A 22,531-nucleotide genomic window follows, 5' to 3' on the forward strand; every position below is an offset into this window, starting at 1 on the left:
CAGCTTCTTTTATGTGAAAAGAATTTCCTTGGGTTTTGTGGGTGGTCTTTCAGTAATTTTCTGTTTCATTTGTTACTGTAGGATTCACGCATTTCCCTATTGACAGCCAAATTCGTTTCATTTAGCATCTCATACCTTTCATACCTTTTTGTTTTACACCTATTTATGCACCTGTTGCTGTTTCTTTAGAAGTTTGTTTACAGGAACTGTATACCATGGAGAGTGCCTCCCACCAGCTCTATAGTACACTGTACACCATGGAGGGTGCCTCCCACCAATTATAGTAAACAAGCCACAGGTCTTCTACATACTCCTGGTTTGAACTAAATATTTCAAGTTCTTCCATGAGAGATGATGTCTTCAACAAATCTGTAAATTATTTACTGGTTTTAATGGCTCTCTGTACTTTGTTAATCAATGTTGCTAGAACCATTTTATGGTCACTAACACATTTCAGCTTGGATGTCCTGAGATAGACCCTATTTGTTGCTTAATTATCCCAATCGATTGTTGGGTGATTACATCACCTCCAATTATAACAGCATGATTGGAAAATATACATAATAGGGAGCTGAGATGTTCTCTGACAGTTTCAGTGACATCTGGGGATGAGTCAGTTGGTTAGTTTCCAGTTTCATGAATCATTTGCACAATAAATCATAATGACGCAGAATTAGTCATTTTACATTCATATCACAAATTAATTTGTAAATATGTCTATAAACTGAACAGTTATAAATACTTTCTCTAATATATTGATTTGAGTTAGAAATTCCTACCTACCACCTTTTACACATTACAATAAAGCAAATTATTCTGCAGAATAGGAGGATTTGTCAAGGGGAAACGTTTTTCAGTTTGTTTCGAAATTCTACTTTTCTGTTTGTCAGGCATTTCATATTGCTGGGTAAGTGGTCAAAAATTGTAGTTGCACCATTGCACACCATTTTTGTGCTTAAGACAGTCTTAAAGTAAAGTAATGAATGTAATTTTTCTTCTGGTATTGTAATTATGTACATCATTCTTCCCTTTGAATTGCAGTGGATTATTTACAACACACTGCATGATGAATTAAAATAATATGCTGTGAAGGAATAGTCAAAATGCACCACTCCTTACTTAGAGGTCTATAAAGTGATAGTGGGTGAACACCACATATTACTCTCACAGCATGTTTTTGAGCAATGTAGACTTTCTTTCTTAAAGATGAGTTACCCTAGAACATTATTCTATGTGAAATTATCGAATGAAAATATGCAAAACATGTCACCTTACTGATTTGTCTCTCCCCAAGATTTACAATGATTCTAAGTGTCAATGTGGCTGAACTAAGCTTTTTTTTTTTACCTTCGAGTGGGAGCACCATTTTTTATAATGTGAGTGGGCACACGGCATAATTTGTACACTCATAAAGAATAGTTATCTTTATGTTAGCAAGGTAAATATCTATGGGCAGAATCACAGTTTATCTCAGTTTAATTAAACAATGATAAAATAAACTTACATTATATGAGATAAATCACTGTTTACTTAAACAATAATTAAAATAATATTTCATTATATCAACCTGTAGCCACATACAAGTGTTATGACGAAGTAATGTCCCACTCAAAGCATTAAATACCACAGCTGCATCAAATCCCAGCCAGAAACTTACTTGATTGCGGACCTCTGGTTAAGGGTTAATGGTTCCAAAATGTGCTTTTTCTACTTTAAATGCTCATCAGTGCAGACACCTAAAAATTTTGAAGCATATTATTTCCTCACCATGTGTTACAGTTATCATTGGTGTAATACCCCTAGATTTGCAGAACCAAGTATGTTATGTCTTTTTAATACCCAGAGTGAGACCATTGCAGAAAACCAATCAATGAACTTTTACCAACAATGTTCACCATTTCTTCTATTGCAGTGTGTATGCTTTGATTGAGTACAATATTAGTGACATCTGCAAAAAGAACTAATTCTCCTTGTTTTCTATTAGATGTAAGATCATTTATATATACGATGAACAATAACAAACCCAAGACTGAGCCTTGGGGAACCCCATATGTGACACCTCCCCAGTCAGAGGAAACTCCCGTTGTTACATTTTTTCAATTTCTAAGTACAACTTTCAGCATTCATTTGGTTATATATGGCATTATCCATTGGTTGGCTAGACCATCAGTTCCATGAAACCTCAGTTTATCTAAAAATATTGTGACTGATGTAGTCAAACACCTTGTATAGATCACAGGAAATGTCAATTGGTGCTCCCCCCCCCCCCCCCTCTCTCTGTCTATCTTTCTTTTCTCTCTCTCTCTCTCTCTCTCACTCACTCACTCTCTCTCTCGTGCTTGTAAAATTTGGTGGTCGACAGAACGACCCCACTAGAGGCTGATACTCACCCTGGATACTGTATATGTGCTGATGGATGTGTGTGTGTGTGTGTGTGTGTGTGTGTGTGTGTGTGTATACCTGCCCCTTTTTCCCCCTGAGGTAAGTCTTTCCGCTCCCGGGATTGTAATGACTCCTTACCCTCTCCCTTAAAACCCACATCCTTTCGTCTTTTCCTCTCCTTCCCTCTTTCCTGATGAATCAACCGTGGGTTGTGAAAGCTTGAAATTTGTGTGTGTGTTTGTGTTTGTTATTGTTTCTATGAACGTGCCAACGCTTTCGTTTGGTAAGTTACAGAATCTTTGGATGTCACTGCTGTCAATTTTGGGTTTTATCAAGCTTCTTGTACCTAGTATTTATGAGCTCTACCATTTGAGAAGTTTTCAAACCCTGGCACTTTGTTAGAAATGCTTTGGCAGTTTATTCTGCAGCAGACAGATGTGTTAGGGTATTGACCTGTAATTATGCATATCCTTACCTTTATTCTATTATAACACTGCATGAAATGTGTTCTTTTCCAGTCATATTACAATGTTTGTTGCTTGAGAGGAAAGAGATTCATTCTACAAGAAAACTGATTTTTTTTTTGGGGGGGGAGGGGTGGGGGAGTTAGGGGGGCTGGAAGTGCAATTTCATGTGTAAAAAATATCTGTTTTGCAAAGTGGTCTGAATTCTGCATTTTGTTGTATGTGCCTAAGTAACAGACTGGGAAGTTCGATTGGAGTAGGCCAAGGGCACACTATCGCCAATAGAATACTGTTTAATACCATGATAGAAGATTAACTGATTGGTAACATTCTTTTGTTTATTTATATCAAATTGGCAGCTGAATATTTCAAGGAGTTATCAATATTTTGGTGATGCAACTCAGACACAAATGCCTGCAGTCTCAGTAAACTGAAGCCACACTTTCTTTTTCAACTTTCCTTTCCATAATATTGTTACATTCCATCTTGGATTTTTCATTGTTTGTAAATCAAAACAACATAGAGACATTGGTGTTGGGGATGATAAGGACAGATATGGATTGAGGATGACAAAATTCAGGAAAGCTACAGGTTTTGAACCCTCTGTCTGTTATCAACTTGTATATGTGAGGAACCCAAGAGAATGATAGGGGCAGGTGGGGTCTTGCATCAGTGACATGGAAAAAAGGCTACCATAAAAAGCAAAGATATGCTAAAGCTTCAGGCAATTGGTAGAACAAACACAACGTTAATTCGCCCAGCTTGAAATCCAGTATTAGTAAGCATCTCTGGCAGCTCGGGCTGGAATGCAACTGTCACACAGAATGGAAGGAGCAATCTGGAGGGGCCACAGAAGGGGAAGGAATAGCAGGGTAAGTGGGGCAGGAGACAAGAACGCTATCTGACAGAGCATGAGGAACCAGGCTGCCAACCAGGTGTAGCATCATGCTCTGCTAGACAGTGCTCTTTCCACCCTACTATCACTTCATGCTTCCCAGCCCCTCCAGATTGCTGCTTCCAGTCTATGTGAAATTTGCTTTCCAGTCCAATTTGCCAGATATGGTTGTCGTGTGTGCATGAGGTTTGCTTGCTTGTGTGAATGAATAAGTGTGTTTACTTTCCTGAAGAATACTTTGGTTAAGAGCTAAATTTGTAACTGTCTTTTCATTTTGCCTGTCAGCAATTCAGCATGTCATCTTTACAGTGAGTAGCAGTATACTTTGTCCCGATATTGTTGATGTTCCAACCTGGAGTTTCCACTGTCTGGGAAAGTAATATAACCACATTTTAAGGAATCACAAGTCTGGAACTCATCACAATCCCATAGATAATTCACACTATGTGCCATACACTTTCATTGGTAATTGTTGAAAAACATAATAATAAAATAAGAATACTTGTGTAGGATTTCAAGACAACAGTCCTATGTATATAACCTTGCAATGAGATACTGAGGTATAGTGCCTTGTATCATGCTGATGTAAGTCAGACAATAATGAGCAGATAGATACAAACAATGAGTGATGGTTCTAGCAAGACAGACGTGTGCTCTGATCCTGCAGCAGTTTCAAGTAGTAATTGATGTGGTCAAAAGGCATCAGTATCTTATGGACTATGAAATCTTAAATTTGAAATAGTATATTTTGCAAATCATACTTTATTGCTTGTGAAAATTACATCCTCTATTAATTACTGTTGATTTAATATGCTAATTAGTAGTGTGAATGCTGCTGCAAATGGAAAGTAAGAAAATAAATGAATTCTGGTGTGTGTGTGTGTGTATGTGTGTGTGTGTGTGTGTGTGTGTGTGTGTGTGTGTAAGTAAAATCTAATTTCTGCACCATTTCAGTGCAGTAATGTGTTCATTGTAAATAAATATTGTAGTAGTTCTATTGCATGTTTATTACCTTATATATATAAGGATGTGGGTTTTAAGGAAGAGGGTAAGGACGCATTCCAATCCCGGGAGCGGAAAGACTTACCTTGGGGGGAGAAAGGGACAGGTATAAGGCAAAGAGTTTGGGCAGAGACGTCAGTCAAGGTGGAAGTACAGAGGCAAAGATGTTATTGAATGACAGGTGAGGTATGAGCGGCAGCAACTTGAAATTAGCGGAGGTTGAGGCCTGGTGGGTAACGGGAAGAGAGGATATATTGAAGGGCAAGTTCCCATCTCTGGAGTTCTGACAGGTTGGTGTCAGTGGGAAGTGTCCAGATAACCCGGACAGTGTAACACTGTGCCAAGATGTGCTGGCCGTGTACCAAGGCATGTTTAGCCACAGGGTGATCCTCATTACCAACGTACACTGTCTGCCTGTGTCCGTTCATGCGAATTAACAGTTTGTTGCTGGTCATTCCCACATAGCCAGAGGGTAGGGAAGGTGGTTTGGGGATATCATAGGGATGAACCAAAAGGTTACGAAGGTTAGGTGGACGGCGGAAAGACACTCTTGGTGGAGTGGGGAGGATTTCATGAAGGATAGATCTCATTTCAGGGCATGATTTGAGGAAGTCGTATCCCTGCTGGAGAGCCACATTCAGAGTCTGATCCAGTCCCGGAAAGTACCCTGTCACAAGTGGGGCACTTTTGGGGTTCTTCTGTGGGAGGTTCTGGTTGGCTCCTACCGTTGTAACCGCCCCCAGTGTAAAACCTGTCCCATGCACCCTCCCACCACCACCTACTCCAGTCTTGTAACCCGGAAGGTGTACACAATCAAAGGCGGAGCCACATGTGAAAGCACCCACGTGATTTACCAACTCTCCTTCCTACACTGTGAAGCTTTCTATGTGGGAATGACCAGCAACAAACTGTCCATTCGCATAAACGGACACAGGCAGACAGTGTTTGTTGGTAATGAGGACCACCCTGTGGCTAAACATGCCTTGGTGCACAGCCAGCACATCTTGGCACAGTGTTACACTGTCTGGGTTATCTGAATACTTCCCACTGACACCAACCTATCAGAACTCCGGAGATGGGAACTTGCCCTTCTATCCTCTCTTCCCGTTACCCACCAGGCCTCAACCTCCACTAATTTCAAGTTGCCACCACTCATACCTCACTTGTCATTCAATAACATCTTTGCCTCTGTACTTCCGCCTCGACTGACATCTCTGCCCAAACTCTTTGCCTTTACATATGTCTACTTGTGTCTGTATATGTGCAGATGGATATGTGTGTGTGCGCGCGCAAGTGTATACCTGTCCCTTTTTCCCCCCCAGGGAAGTCTTTCCGCTTCCGGGATTGGAATGACTCCTTACCCTCTCCCTTAAAACCCACATCCTTTCGTCTTTGCCTCTCTTTCCATACCTGTCCCTTTTTCCCCCCCAGGGAAGTCTTTCCGCTCCCGGGACTGGAATGACTCCTTACCCTCTCCCTTAAAACCCACATCCTTTTGTCTTTGCCTCTCTCTCCCTCTTTCATGATGAAGCAATTGTGGGTTGCGAAAGCTTGAAATTTGTGTGTGTGTGTGTGTGTGTGTGTGTGTGTGTGTGTGTGTGTTTGTTATTGTCCCTATCAACGTACCAACGCTTTCGTTTGGTAAGTTACAGAATCTTTGTTTTTAGATATATTTTTCCCACATGAAATGTTTCCCTCTATTATATATTAAATTCAGTGCATTAATGCAATCTTAGTAAATGAGTGTTTTTGTAAAATGATTGTTGCATATAATGTTCATTACAATAATGACGATCATTCCACTTGGGACCTACAAAAGGTGCATTAGCTTATTTGATTCAGTTGTACATATTTGTCATGTATTATTGTTTTTATGATGTGTTCTACATCCTGGAGGACCTCCTCACTATGGATCAATTGGAATCAAAGTAAATCTAATCTAATCTATTGAGTGAGTATGAATTAGTGTGAGAACTGTCTCTGTACAGAGAGCGAACCATACTCTCTGGGGAAATTTGTAAAGCGCATTTAGCCAGTTTATGGTATTCGGAAACAAAAAACATTTTATTGTAATGCAGTTATTTAAAGAAGAGTTTGTTTTGATATATGTGGATTTTCTAAATTTGTTCATTTAATAAATTAAGCTGTGATTGATCAAATGGAAAAGACACAGGATTGCACCATTTAATACTTATGTCAGATTGGCTATTATGGATATCAGTTAATCAGAGAACAGTACATTCATGCATATTTTGTGGGCTACATAATTGCTTTGTTAAGTTTAAAATTACATTCAGCTCATCTTTTATCATGTTTGTACACGTGTATTAGGAGCTCTATAGATGTGATGATTTTGTAGAAAAATGAGTTAAAACTCACCACAAACATGTGTCAAAGATGAACATGTGAATTTCTGATTTTTGTGTGTAAACTATGACATTTGAATTAAATAAAATCCAAGTGATGTGTTGTGCAATTTGGGACCAAGAACTGGAGGTTCAAAGGGATTGAGTTGTGGAATATATGAGTGAGCATTCTTTCCTAGATATTCATTTTGTAATCTTTTTTAATGTGTTTGGTTAGTTACCATAAGATGTCTCTGATGAAAGGCCATGAAAACATGTAACTGTTGAAATTGTAACTTCAGATTCACACAGACTTGGCAGCATTTTTCCATCAAGCAAGCAACAATATATCACAAGGTCTCACTCACAGACTACCTTTCAATTAATAGCTCAGTAATCCCAAAACAGGAAAAAATGGTAATGCTAACTCCGAATTCAGGTGGTGGGGTTGGTTCTGCTACGGATCATCTGGTCGAAGAAAATTAATTATTTCCTAACAGGTCACATGTGTGGACTGGACTGCAGAAAAAGAAATTTGCTGCAAGGATGGAGGAATGGAGGAAATATTGGTGGTAGTTAATGAAGATTTATGTGTGGCAATGAGATATGTGCAGGCAGATGATGAACATAATGGGTGCCAATCAATTAGTTAGGATTTAGGGAAGGATAAAGATGGCAGTGAATAAGAAGAGTTAATAAAAAAAATTAATATGGTGAATGGAGAGAGGTAGATATTGAGAAGGGTTTTGATCTGTCATTACTAGACAGATTAACAAATGCTAAGAGAGAGAGTAGTCAGCGCAGTCCTGTAAATATGTGTGTAATCTCCAGACACAAAGAAGGTTTTGATAGAAGGGAAATTGTACACGATTTACTGGAGGAAGATAAAATCGGAGGAAGATAAAATCGATAACACTGGGGAAAAGACAGGACAACCTGTAACCACGCAGATGTTACAACGTGAAGAAGTCCAGTGTTTAGCTGACAGTGTTGCGCTGTTAGTCCCGTTAGATTCAATTCAATTCAATTCAGTTTATTGCTCATAACATGTAATTTTACATGCATGTGCATTTTCAACTAAGTATATAGTTTTTACAATTACAAATTTTTTGGTTTACATTATTTCTCATTACATTTTAATTCATTATAAATTCAAGTTATAAGGGCATTTTTGGATAAGCCACTGCTAGAATCACTTTTTAAGAGTACCCCTGTCAATATCTTAACTACATTTGGTAACAAGTTATTGAAAACATCTCCTTTGGCATAGGGGCTTATCGCCGTTAAAGTTAATCTTCTGTTAAACATATGAAAATCTTTTCTTTGCCTTGTTTCAAGTTGTGAATATCCACATTTCATTTTGTGATCTTAGTGTCTTTTTTTCACTAGCTTTACAGTTTCAAGTATATACATGGCACTGTGAAAATACAGGGTGTCCGAAAAGTCTTTCCCTGATTACATAAATTGATAACTCAGGCTAGAAGTAAGATACAAATATGAAACTAGTGTCTAATTGTTTACAAACTATCAAAGTTTTTTCACACATCAGTAAACTTCCACTTCCATTGTCGCCCAATGACAGTACACATCGATATGACTTTGCGGTCGAAATGCTATCATCTATTGAGGACGATGATGGTTATCTCAGACGAACTGCCTTTTCTGACAAAGCAACCTTTTTTGTCAGTGGAGTAGTGCATCGTCATAATGTGTGCATTTGGGGTTCACAACCTCCTGACGAGGTCATGGAGTGCACCAGAGGCAGTCCAAAGGTGAATGTTTGGTGCGTGCTATTGCACAATCGAATTATCGGGCCAGTCTTCTTCGCTGAGTCTACCATCACATCTGCAGTGTATCTGGACATGTTGCAACTGTATGCTGTTCCTCAGCTGCTTCAGTATCACCCCAATGTCTTGTTTCAGCAAGACGGTGCACCGCCTCATTGGGGTTTGGACGTCCGTGCCTATCTCGATATAACCTTTCCTGGGTGATGGATTGGTCGTGATGGGCCAACAGTTTGGCCTCCACGCTCTCCTGACATAACCCCATTAGACTTCTTTTTATGGGGTTACGTCAAGGACGAGGTCTACCAAATGCGTGTACCAGATCTTGAAACCCTGCAGCAATGGATAACCACAGTCGTTGAATTGATCCCTCCAGTGATGGCTAATGTGTGGACGGAAATTGAATATCGCCTAGATGTATTACGTGCTACCAAGGGTGCTCATGTGGAAGTTTACTGATGTGTGAAAAAAATTTTGATAGCTTGTAAACAATTAGATACCAGTTTCATATTTGTATCTCACTTCTAGCCTGAGTTATCAATATATGTAATCAGGGAAATATTTTTCGGACACCCTGTATTGTGTCTAATGAATAGGTGTTTGCAAGAAGTTCCTGGTTTTACTCTTCCTGTGATCCTCAAGGCTTACTTCTGCATTATGAAAACTCTTTTCATATTAGTTTGGCAAGTCCTACCCCACAGTACTATTCCGTAAGACAAGAAAGGACACACTAATCCGTAATATACAGTCCTTAGGGTTTCAGAATCAAAATATGGTGATAATCTTCTTAATACATATAGACTGGGTGTTATTTTTTTACACACATAATTAGCTTGCTGCCTGCATGAAAGTTGATCATCTATGCATAAACCCAAGAATTTACAGTCTGCACAGGTTTTTGGTAGAATTTTATCTATCAAAGTATTTTGTCTGTTTGGACCACTTGGTTTTAAATGAGTAATATATTTTGTATTAAAATCTAATGGCACAGGTTTTGATTTCAAAGGTTGATTTTTCTGGATACTAACTTTTTTAATGGCATGTCTCTATTTAAGTGCCTCAGTCATAATTTCTGTGAACATCTTCCATTTATTGTTAACCCTGACGATAGTCATAACTGATTCCCATGATTCCTGGCTTAAACTGTGTCTTGGTGTAACAATGTTGTTTGCAGATAATATTCGCCTGTGCTCATACATTTTTCTTGGTTAGAATTTGGTATTACATTTTAAGACTAGTTTTTGTCCTAAATGATCTGAGAAGTGACCATTTATTATCTGTTGAGATGATGTGGCCATAATTTGTGATAATGTGGTCAATTGAACTACTATGTGTGTTAGCTATTCTGGTGGGTACTAGTCCAAGAAGATAGTCCCATAAGACAGAATACAGTATGTAAAACGTTTACTTTGCTGACCATCCAATAAAGTGCTGATGTTCAGATCTCCTAGTATGAGAAGATTTACACTTCTACAGCCTGACATTAATTTACTTAAAACTCTATCAAGTGATTTCAGAAAAGTATCAAAGCTTCCACAAGGAGATCTGTATACATCTACCACATAGAAAGTAACAGTGCAAAATGTGATTTTAAGGACTGCAATTTTGAAATCTTTGTCAACACAGAAATTGTTTCCCCATAGCACTTTTTCCATGGTGGTTATGAACTTACATTTTCTTGAGGAGATGGCAACACCACCATCTTTATTATGTGTTCTGCAGTAGAACTTAGCTACATTGTAGCATTCTAATTTGCTTTATTGAATGTTGTTCACTGTTTTCTGGTGTTCTGTAACTATTACTACATGTGAAGATAGTCCTGTGCTAAATGATTCTAAAAGCTCCTATTTTGTTTCCTAAACCATGTACATTGTAATGCAAAAGTGATAAATTATTCTCTTGTGGACTGACGTCTGCTTGAGGTACATATGAAACACATACGAGGTGCATTCAAGTTCTAAGGCCTCCGATTTTTTTTCTAATTAACTACTCATCAGAAATCGATGAAACTGGCGTTACTTCTCGACGTAATCGCCCTGCACACATACACATTTTTCACAACGCTGACGCCAGGAGCCAGGTCAGGTGAGTAGGGAGCATGAGGAATCACTTCAAAGTTGTTATCACGAAGAAACTGTTGCGTAACGTTAGCTCGATGTGCGGGTGCATTGTCTTGGTGAAACAGCACATGCACAGCCCTTCCCGGACATTTTTGTTGCAGTGCAGGAAGGAATTTGTTCTTCAAAACATTTTCATAGGATGCACCTGTTACCGTAATGCCCTTTGGAATGCAATGGGTATGGATTATGCCCTCACTGTCCCAGAGCATGGACACCATCATTTTTTCAGCACTGGCAGTTACCTGAAATTTTTTTGGTGGCGGTGAATCTGTGTGCTTCCATTGAGCTGACTGGTGCTTTGCTTCTGGATTGAAAAATGGCATCCACGTCTCATCCATTGTCACAACCGACGAAAAGAAAGTCCCATTCATGCTGTCGTTGCGTGTCAACATTGCTTGGCAACATGCCACACGGGCAGCCATGTGGTCGTCTGTCAGCATTCGTGGCACCCACCTGGATGACACTTTTTGCATTTTCAGGTCATCATGCAGGATTGTGTGCACAGAACCCACAGAAATGCCAACTCTGGAGGCGATCTGTTCAACAGTCATTCAGCGATCCCCCAAAACAATTCTCTCCACTTTCTCGATCATGTCGTCAGATCGGCTTGTGCGAGCCCGAGGTTGTTTCACTTTGTTGTCACACGATGTTCTGCCTAATGAAGGCAGAACTGTCGCACCCACGAACGCACTTTCGACACATCCATAGCTCCATCACCACATCTCCTTCAACTGTCAATGAATTTCAATTGGTTTCACACCATGCAAATTCAGAAAACGAATGATTGCATGCTGTTCAAGTAAGGAAAACATCACGATTTTAAGTATTTAAAACAGTTCTCATTCTCTGCGTTGGTGGTAAAATTCCATCTGCCGTACGGTGCTGCCATCTCTAGGACATATTGACAATGAACGTGGCCTCATTTTAAAACAATGCGCATGTTTCTATCTCTTTCCAGTCTGGAGAAAAAAAATCAGAGGCCTTAGAACTTGAATGCACCTCGTATACTTGCATTTGGTGTTGTGATGATGGAAGGCTTTATTGTCTTAAAAACATTGCTCTTGTCCTGCTGATGTATTGTTTTACTGACCTGGTATTTTGTGGTTGATTCTCCCAAGTATTTGTTATTTGTGTCCTTGACAGGAATGGCCCCTGTAGCACATCACTGCACTTTCAATATGCTGGTCATTATTTCTTAGATCTGTTTTATAACTAAGTCCTTCCCTAGTCTGTTGAGATGTAAGCCATGGGATGTGTAGAATCTTCTTCTTACACAGCTTATGTCCACAAATCTAACATTTTTTTAAAACTTGTGCACATATTTAGGATCTGTTTAATTGTGTTTCGCAATTCTTTATTAACTTGCAACCGGATTGGCAAATCATGTCGATGTGGAACAGAGAAGACAATCATGTTTTAACTTCTCAGCTCATGTATCCTTTTAAGTGACATAACTAGGTCTTTTATTCGTTTTTTGCTATGTCATTTGTTCCCACTAAGAACATGAAAAAGTTGTTATTTGTTGTTGCTTGTTTGCATGTCAGGGTTCATGGAAGCCACTGCCTGAAATTTTGCACCTGGTTTCACTATGCTACTTATTTTGTGACTACTTTTGGACTGAAATTCGGCTGCTATGTTCGATCCTTGACTATCTGCAAATAGGTTTATTTTCCACTTTTTTGCTGGTTGATAATAACGGTTTCTAGGGCTACCAGTACTTGGATGTTGCATGGTGGCACTCTTTGCTTTGTATTTTTTGTCAATATTAGTCGATAATCCAACTTGAGGAACACTTAATTTTGATTCACTGTTGGCGACTACACTCACGGTTGAATTTTGAATTGTATTTTTCTTGGGATTGAAAGAGACTCTGTCGTTCTTTGTTTATGATGTCCTTTTTCTTTCCATGTGGTTTGACGCAGCTCATTGAAAGCTATAGTTGAAAGCACTTCAAAAGGGTTCTCATGCACAAATATTGTGTCACCAGTACTTTTACTGTTTACACGATTTTTCAGTTCTTGTGCGCTGTTTTTGTAAGTGACTTTAATGCACTTTACACTAGAAGGCGCAATGCTTTGCTGAACTTGTCGAGTATTTGGCTCACTTTTCCCAAGCTGAAAATTCGAGATATCCACTTTAAGAGCACTGATTATAAATTGTAAACTGGTCACACTTTCATTTAACTTCATGATTTCGCCTTTACAATTTGCACATGCTTTCTTTTTAATGGCAAAATTAACTTTTTCTGTGGAGAAACCTTTCACATTGACTGCCATGTTGAACAAAAATTGCTTTACCTTATAAGAAGGATTGGTAATAAAGCCTGTAATGGATTTCCAAATAATTGTAGCCACTGGAAAAGTGCAGATATGAAATGACATTACCTATTAACATAAATGGTATCCAGTTGCATCACAATTTTCTGATAGTTCCTGGCTTCAGCATTGCCATGTTGGTTGGGGTGGACTTTTTTAAACAAATACAAAGGGAAATTGGACATCGATGAAGATTGCGGTTCGATGAAGATTGCGGTTCTGTAAATAAATGGAGAACAGTTACACTGCCATTTCTAGGGAAAAGAAATTGAAAACTGAGGAAAACACACAATATTTCTATAAAATATTGTAGGAAAAAGGAGGAATTCGAAGGTTATCGTGAATATGGTGAAGACGGTGGGGCAGATCCAGAGGAATTAGAATTGGTCTATGATCAAACAGAGGTAAAAGTTGAGGATTTGCATGAATTACATAGGAGCTGAGTGTAAAGACCACAGAGGGCATTGCACTCTTTGCAGTGTCAGGTGAATGATGATCACCAGGTATTTGAGTTATTGGTGATATTACCCATTTTTCCTTTTACACTTTCAGTCTTCCTCTTCAGTCATTCCAAACTTTATCCATCATTTTTAACCTTCTTCACTGCTGAGAGAAAGTAGTAGTGTCAGTGGTGCTGCCATGCTGAAATTAGCTAGTGAGAATGTAATACGTTGTGGGAGTTACAAGTCGATAGTCGACAGGACACTGAAACATTCCCTTTGCGAGTGAGGTTCTTTGGAGGAAACAACCAGTGTTAATTTCCCACGTTAACGTATGATGTATTGTGTTTGTGCGGTACAATAAAAGTGATCATTCACAGTATAAAATCCACATAAGCGTCTTCTTTTATGTAGTGAAATTACTCCTACAATGTATTTAAATGAAAGAAAAACAAAATGTTAATGATATAGGAGAGCACATATAAACATTGTCATGTGTGGGTTATTATGAAATCAATTAATGAAGGACTACTACTCAAGTTTACTCGAATTATCAAATGCAATCAGACGTACACAGTACTAAAAAATATGCTGACAGGCAGGAAGATCAAGGTCTATCTCCATGGAAAGAGCAGCAAATGCATGGTCATAAACAATGGCCTGCCGCAGGGGTCAGCCCTGGCGCCGACCCTTTTTAATTTATACATATCTGATACGCCGAGCACCAGGTCACGTAAATTTGCGTATGTGGATGATCTGGCCATCGCATACCAAAGCTAAAATTTCAAAGATCTTGAAAAAATATTGAATGCGGACCTTGAAGCGCTGAACACCTACTACCTTAAGTGGCATTTGCACCCCAACCCCAATAAAATGACCAGTACCATAATGCACCTTAATAACAGAGCTTCAAGCAGGAAACTACAGCTTTCCCTGAATGACTGGCATATCAGACATGAAGATAAGCCCAAATATCTGGGAGTAAAATTAGACCGCATACTAACGTTTAGCTCCCATCTGGAAGACACCAAACAGAAATTAAAATCTTGAAATGCCATTATGTCTAAACTGGACGGAACATCATGGGGGCGCGGAGCAAATACACTAAGGATGTCAGCATTAGACCTCGTGTACAGCGTGGCTGAATATTGTTCACCAGTCTGGGCGAAAAGTGCGCATGTAAATAAAGTAGACACCCAATTGAAAGAGACGATGAGAATTATCTCAGGCACACTTAGGGCTACCCCATGTGACTGGCTCCCAGTCCTTGCCAACATAGAACCCCCTGATATAAGGCGCTCCATGGCGACCTCAAGAATATATAGGAAGATCGTACACTATCCAGAACTCCCTATACACCAAGACTTATCACCCATCAACAGGCTAAAATTCAGGTCCCCCTTTTGGAAGATTGGCAGGGAATTACAGGATTTCGACCCAAAGCTAGCCTGGGGGGAATCATGGCACAAAGGGACACACAAGAACCAAAAGTTTACCGATGACCGCAGCAAGAAGATAAATGGTTTTGATCTCCCTCGGAAGCTCTGGGTTACCTTAAATCGCCTTAGAACAAGCGTGGGAAGATGCAAACATCTAATGAATAAGTGGAGAGTTGCGGAGAGTCCCGTGTGTGAATGTGGTGAAATCCAGACAATGGACCACCTACTGGTGTGTGAAGTGGTAGGATATAGTGGTGAACTGAAGGACATACATTACCTGCCTGACCTAGCCATAGATTGGCTCAAAACTATAAGTAGCATTGTGTAGTGTTGTAATTTCCTGGTGGATTGTAATGACACTGTAATATTTGCCTTCTATATGCCGAACGAATAAATAAATAAAAATTAATGAAGGAATAAAATAACTTGTTGCAGAAGGGTGGGTTGTAGTGCTAGATGTGCTAACAAAATGATATAACTAGTATGTGGGAACTAGTAATGAGATGAAATGCTGATCACAGGAGGGTGTGTTGCTGGGATGAAAACTGAATAATGAATTTTGAATCAGTGATGAAAAACTCACAGGATATGACTATTAAAATAAACTGAGTAGTACAGTGATATAAAAATTTTAGTGGGAATACAGAATGGGTCTACTAATGTTGACATAATTAAGCACAATTGTGAGAAAGTAAGAATTAAAAAAAAAAGTAATATGGAAAGTTTTGTAAATAATTTAATGATTTTGGATCAAATTTCTTTCTGTCTTAGTGAAATAATTCATAATGAAGATTTTGAGAGGCAATGTGGTCTACCTACAAAACCTGTCACTCTATATAAACAGAGGAAAGAAACAGGTATAAACAATGATAACTATATTATGTTGCAAATTTTGTAAGTAAGTGATTTGTGCTAGCTTTAAAATTTTTTTGAGACATTTTGCAAAACCAGTATAAAGAAAATATGTAGAATTAGTTAAGTAAGTCTAGAAATGCTATCACTAGCACCTAATTTGCTAAATTCATTTATTTGTTCTCACTTTGAGAAGCAGTAATTTCCATTTTGTGCAAGTTGCATGCACCAGCTAAAGAAAAATTCTTTGTTAATAAACATTCAATTTGGAGAGTAATTAAAATATAGTTGAAGATATAATTTGTTATGAAAAGGAAAAATAATCACTTTAGAAAAAGTATATGTACTAATATTTATCTATCAGGAATGTGTTGTGTAAAATAAGTCTTAGACAAAACTATGTTTTCAGGCAAATCACCATCAAAATGAAGCCTGGACTGTGTTTTGAATGAAAGTAGAGTGTTATGGATGACACACAAATAAGATGCCATGACAATTTAAAATGAAATGATTGAAACTGATGACGGTCAGGTAGGAATAGATTTTCCGTCGTATATGGATGCACTACAAAGTGTAAGAAACAATCAAAGAGTTAAAATTTAAAGAAAACTGAAATTCATTGTTTATGTGAAATCTGGTAAATAATTTGAATTGTTCTGATGAGTTTTTGTAAAACAATAGGCCAGCTTAGAATGTACAATATTATGAAAAGGGTAGTGGCCACTCACAATATAGGAGAGATGCTGAGTTGCAGAGAGGAACAACAAAAAGACTCAGAAAATGAGTTTTCATCCAGCAAGGCCCTCATTGGAGATAGAATTTACACACACACACACACACACACACACACACACACACACACACAGGGGGTAAGGATGAGGCAGGGGCAAGGAGGGGGAGGGATGTCTTGCCCACTATTCTTCCCATCCCTCCCACAGTGGTATTCTGCTGTCCATCACATCTACACAGTATATCCTCTCCATTCTTATACAACTCCTGCTCTCATCCCCTTGCCTCATGGGTCATATTCCTATACTAGACCTAGATGCAAGACCTGTCCCAACATCCTCCCACCACCACCTACTCCATTCCAGTCACAAGCATCACCTATCCCATTAAAGGCAGGACTACCTATGAAACCAGTCGTGATCTACAAGCTAAGCTAAAATCATTGTGCTGAATTCTGCATGGGCATGACAACCTAAAAGCTGACTGTCTGCATCATGGCCACCGACAAACTGTGGCCAAGAAAAAGCTGGACCACCCTATTGCTGAGCATGCTGCCCAATGCAGTGTTCTTAACTTTAATGACTGCTTTACAGCCAATGCAATCTGCTCCCACCAGCACCAGCATTTCTGAATTGTGTGTGTGGGAACTCTCCCTGCAATATATCCTACATTCCCATAACTTCCTCTTTTCCCAGTCCAACATTACACAGTCTGTTTTTACCCCTCTCGTTTTCTGCTAATCCTCCCAGGCTCTGTCTAACTTCCCAACTGCACCTAGCTGCCCTACCCTCTCTCCACCTTGTCCCTGTATGCTCCCATAAGCAGCACTTTACTGTCCCCCACCTCTGCTATCCCTTTCTCTCCCCACCCTAGCCACCTCCTCACCCCCACCACCTGGATGCATCTCCCAACTCTGACGAAGGCCTTGTCGGGCGAAAGCTCATTTTCTGACAGTCTTTTTCTTGTACCTTTTCTTGTACCTATCTGCTACTCAGAATCCCTGCAATACAGTGAGTCGCAACTATTTTTTTCATAATATTGTACATTTCATCCTGAATTTTCAGTTGTTGAATAGGCTATGTTAGTTTTAGAACTGCCAAACCCAGAGTAAGAATTATGTATTGTAGTTTATTAAGTTTGAAAAATAGTCACAGTGAAGTATAATTATTAAAAGATTTTTTTTGAGGAGGCAACAGAACTACAGGCAATTTCCTTCCGTATATTTATTAAATTAGTAAAAATGTAAATGTATGTGACTAGGGCCTCCCGTTGGGTAGACTGTTCACTGCGTGCAAGTCTTTTGATTTGACGCCACTTTGGCGACTTGTGCATCGATGCAGATGAAATGATGATGATTAAGACAAAACAACACCCAGTCCCTGAGCAGAGAAAATCTCCGACCCAGCCGGGAATCGAACCCAGGCCCTTAGGATTGACATTCTGTCTTGCTGACCACTAAGCTACCTGGGATGGACATTAAATTAGTGCTATTGCTGTATCTCAAAGGACTTCAACAGTGAAGGAACACTTAAGTCTGATTTACTGCTCTCATTTGTTGAGGTTGTTCCTCATGAATGATTTCTATCTAATTATTATTTTATGTAAATTATAATTTTGACATGAAATATTTATTTGGAGTTGACTACAGTTTGATGCATTAATATTGCTGCTGAAAGTGATGGAAATTCAATACATGGATGGAAATTCAAGTCATGAGTTTTTAAAGTAAACCATGATCCAAGCAGATGTACTTGTCAGTGTTAAACTATTTTCATTAACTAAAGTAACAAAAGAAAATCTATTAAATAATAATAATAATAATAATAATAATACTAGAAACTACAATATTTGCTACAGAGAGTATGATACTAGACCGTCCAGTCACATTAATGTGACTTCTGCCTATGTTCGGCATCAGCATGCAGAAACCACTCAAAGATGGCATGTGGCAGCACTAGCATTGGAGGGTATGAAAAATGTGCTGGATGGGATGCAGGAAATAGTGCATTTGTTGTGTGTAATGCAGAAAGAGTCATTTGTCTGATGTCCAACAGGATATGATCATTGGCTTTAAGGCCAAGGATGGAAGTATTTCTGAAAGGCTATGTCTGTAAACTGTTTGTACACCACAGTCAAAGTATACCATGCATGACAAAATTGTGCTATCCAAAACTGGCACTGTGGCAACTGTGGTGCACCTTCAGTCATAGGTGATAGGCTGTGGAGATGTTTACAGGAAAATAGACATGTAACTATTGAGCAGCTGGCTGCTCAGATGAACCAAGTGAATACCAACAGTGTCTCCTCAATGACTGTTAAGTGAAAGTGGTTGTGTATGGGCTTTCGCAAAAGGTGCCTGGTTCAAATATCTATGCTGACTGCTGTTCATTGGTGATGAGGCTGGAATTTGCGTGCCAATACCACCACAATTTAATGTCTGCTGAGTGGTGACAGGTGGCCTTTTCAGATGACATATGGCTTTTGGCATGTACAGGGACAAATGTCTGAAAGCAAACACCCTGTAACGGCCATTGGAACAGTCCACGCCAGAAGTGTTAGGGTCCAGGGAATGTTTTTGTGACATATCCTGGGATGAGTTTACCATACTTCCCTGGCCACCAAACTCCCTAGATATAAAACTTCACCCAGGCTGTTCATGCCATGGATCCTCAGTCAAGAAACCTAGTGCAGCTTTCCATAGCACTGGAGTTGACGGGTACTTACCACAAAATAACTGTCTCATAACAGTCCATGCTGCAAAAGGTGATTATTAGGGCCTTTGAGAGGTTGTCATATTAATGTGACTGGACAGTGTAATTGCTCACATGAATTTACCTTGTTTTCAAAATTATGCTTCAGTCTAGTGAAGAAATTACATCTTTAATATTTAAAAAAGAGTTAGTAGCTTTAGAATGTATCTGTGTCAGCGAGGAAACATTAACTTTTTGGAAAAGCTTATTGCTGTTGTTGTTGTTGCGGTCCTCATTCTTGAAGACTAGTTTGATACAGCTCTCCACGTTAGTCTGTCCCATGCAAGCCTCTTTATCTCTGCACTGCTACAACAAGCAGCATCCATTTGGACTTGTTTTGCTGTAGTCATGTCTTGGTCTCCCTTTAAACTGTTCACCACCTCCCCCCGCCCCCCTTGCCCTCCCAACCACCCATGCAATCCCTATTTACCTCCATTACAAAATTAACAACTCTTTGATGTGTCAGTATGTCCTGTCAATCAGTCCCTTCTACGGAAGTTGGATCATAAATTTCTTTACATTTTTGTTTTTAAGATGCTTACAAAATGCATGCTGTATTATAATTTAGGTTAGAATATATCCACCTATAGAAGTACGGCATCAACTTTATTTGGGAATTGTGTAACTTACTGTCCTTAGCACTGTTCCTGATAGAGATTTGATTTTAATAACATTTAAATGAGTTCATTAGCAACTTGTACCTGCATGCTGGATATTTCATACCAGTACATCTTCAATGGTTAATTTAGTACCCCAGCTACTAAAAGATGACACACTTTTTCATGCCTAATATAAAATGTAAAAGAAGAATGCTCTAAACTTAGTGTGCATGTGTTTGAATTTGCTATCATGAACAAAGTTAGAAACAATTTTATTCTTACAGTTTAAATATGGTATTCATTGACATTAATATGCACCACCCATCATTGCTGTATAAAAATATTTTACACTGTTAGTTTTAAAAAAAGAGACAATATAGCTTTGTAATAATATTATATAAGCTCTTTGAACTAACCTCCATTGGTGTACTTTGAGCACAGAGGCCAGTGAAACCAACAATATCACTGAAATAAATTGTAACAGTTTCAAACTGTTCTGGCTGCACAACTTCTCCAGCCATGAGCTGTTCTGCTACAGGTCTGGAACAAAGAACTGACAAAAATCACTCATTGTTCTGTAGTTACAAGTTTCAAAACATTTTAGCTTAACTGTAAACTCCAAAGAGAGGAAGATACTACAGTATTTATAAAAAAATATTACTAAAATAAAATAATATAAAATCATGAATATTCTTATAAATGAAGGGATAAAATGTTCTTGATGTCAACTGCACAACTTATAACTTCAACAACCTTATAAATCTAAGGCAACCAAAGGAGTAACTGAAACCCCAAGAAAATGTTTCATGAAGTACAAGTTTGCCTTTAGTATGCAAGGGCAAAACAAATTAAAGTGAATTATTTTGTTGGGGCTTAATTTTTCCAGCACATAAATCACTACAGACATGTCATTTGCATAGGTTAGTCAAGAATGAAATTATTTAACAAGATTATACATGAATGCAAGAGCAAACATTCATCTAGAGGAAAAATAAAAACTGAATAATTCTCTGACAGAATAAATCTGAGAAAGTAGTACACCATAGTTTTGTTTTAACCCATTTTAATTCAAAGATATTGGTTTACATCATGAAATTGTGTACAAATTTAAGATTTTAATAAAAATATGCTTGTCTATGAAACACTGTTGATGTCCAAGTCAGGGAAGGAAATAATTCAAAGAATTTGAACAATGTTACACATTGGTGCCATTCAGTGTTACCTGTTTTAGATGAATTTTGCTGGATTAACTGAAGCCTCCAATACCACTTCGTCAACTCACAACCAGTCACTTTTCAAACTAACCTAGAACTTGGAGTTGCTACAGGCCAGTATATCAACGCATCTAATATTCTGTATTCGCATGTGTTGATGTCACAACCACAACCAGTTTGTTATCTTACAACCTGAGCTCAGGTTACACTGCAGATCATTTTGTCTACGCAACCTACATCCCAAAACTTAATATAGACACCAAAAAAATATTGTCAGTCTTTCTTCACATTTGTGCACCTATGATGTAACAAGCTACATCATCATTACATCTACATCCATACTCCACAAGCCACGCAAAGGTGTGTGGCGGAGGGCACTTTGATTACCTCTATCTGTTCTCCCTTCTATTCCAGTCTCGTATTGTACGTGGAAAGAAAGATTGTCGGTATGCCTCTGTGTGGGCTCTAATCTCTCGATTTTATCCTCATGGTCTCTTCATGAGATACATGTAGGAGGGAACAATATACTGCTTGACTCCTTGGTGGAGGTATGTTCTCAAAACTTCAACAAAAACTGCCTACTGGTTCTGTAGGTTCAGTTGATCCAATTTGTACAATGACACACAATTTGTACTGAGTGTATTGCATCACTGACATAATCAGTTCTCTTTTCAACAGGAATTTCTGAGGCTCAAAGACAAAAACCAAATCATTTGCACCTTTTACTCTGGAAAAAATAATAAAAGACCTGAAAGAAGCATAGTTTATTTCTGTAATGATAGATGCCTCCTGACACATGGATTTCACTTTGGTCCCTTTAGCATTTTGGTTCTGTCATCCAGATCAGTGTCAGCCATTGCATGTGAAATTGCATGCATGCACAAGATGCTGCACACTTGTGATCTCTGCTTTGCTTGGTCCTTCTCAGAAGTACTTGGTACACAACATGGTTTTATTTACCAGTGAGGTGTAGTATAAAGGACACTGGTCTAGTGGCTATTTGAATGAAAAGAGGCAGTCTTATGATCTACTGTCGCACTTCTTTAAAAATTAATGGGAATTACTGAAAATAAGGATGAGAATTATCACTATCTATTTTACAGTGCATAATCAACACAGGTTCCACAAATTTGCTATGAAACGACAGTACAGCACCATGCAGAAAGAATGTAAAAATTTAGTTGATGATGAAATAACAAAA

The 22,531-nt window shown here is 38.6% G+C and overlaps 1 protein-coding gene across 1 annotated transcript in view; it reads right to left on the minus strand.

The window, feature by feature from the left end:
- The window catches only part of LOC126188809 (atrial natriuretic peptide receptor 1), a 783,072-nt gene that overhangs the window by 163,928 nt on the left and 596,613 nt on the right, over positions 1–22,531 (minus strand). The window contains exon 20 of the mRNA XM_049930422.1: positions 20,533–20,656. Within this exon, the coding sequence (XP_049786379.1) occupies positions 20,533–20,656 (124 nt within the window). The remainder of the gene's footprint in view (positions 1–20,532; positions 20,657–22,531) is intronic.

This window comes from Schistocerca cancellata, chromosome 5 (genome assembly GCF_023864275.1).
Source record: "Schistocerca cancellata isolate TAMUIC-IGC-003103 chromosome 5, iqSchCanc2.1, whole genome shotgun sequence".
Lineage (NCBI taxonomy): Eukaryota > Metazoa > Arthropoda > Insecta > Orthoptera > Acrididae > Schistocerca > Schistocerca cancellata.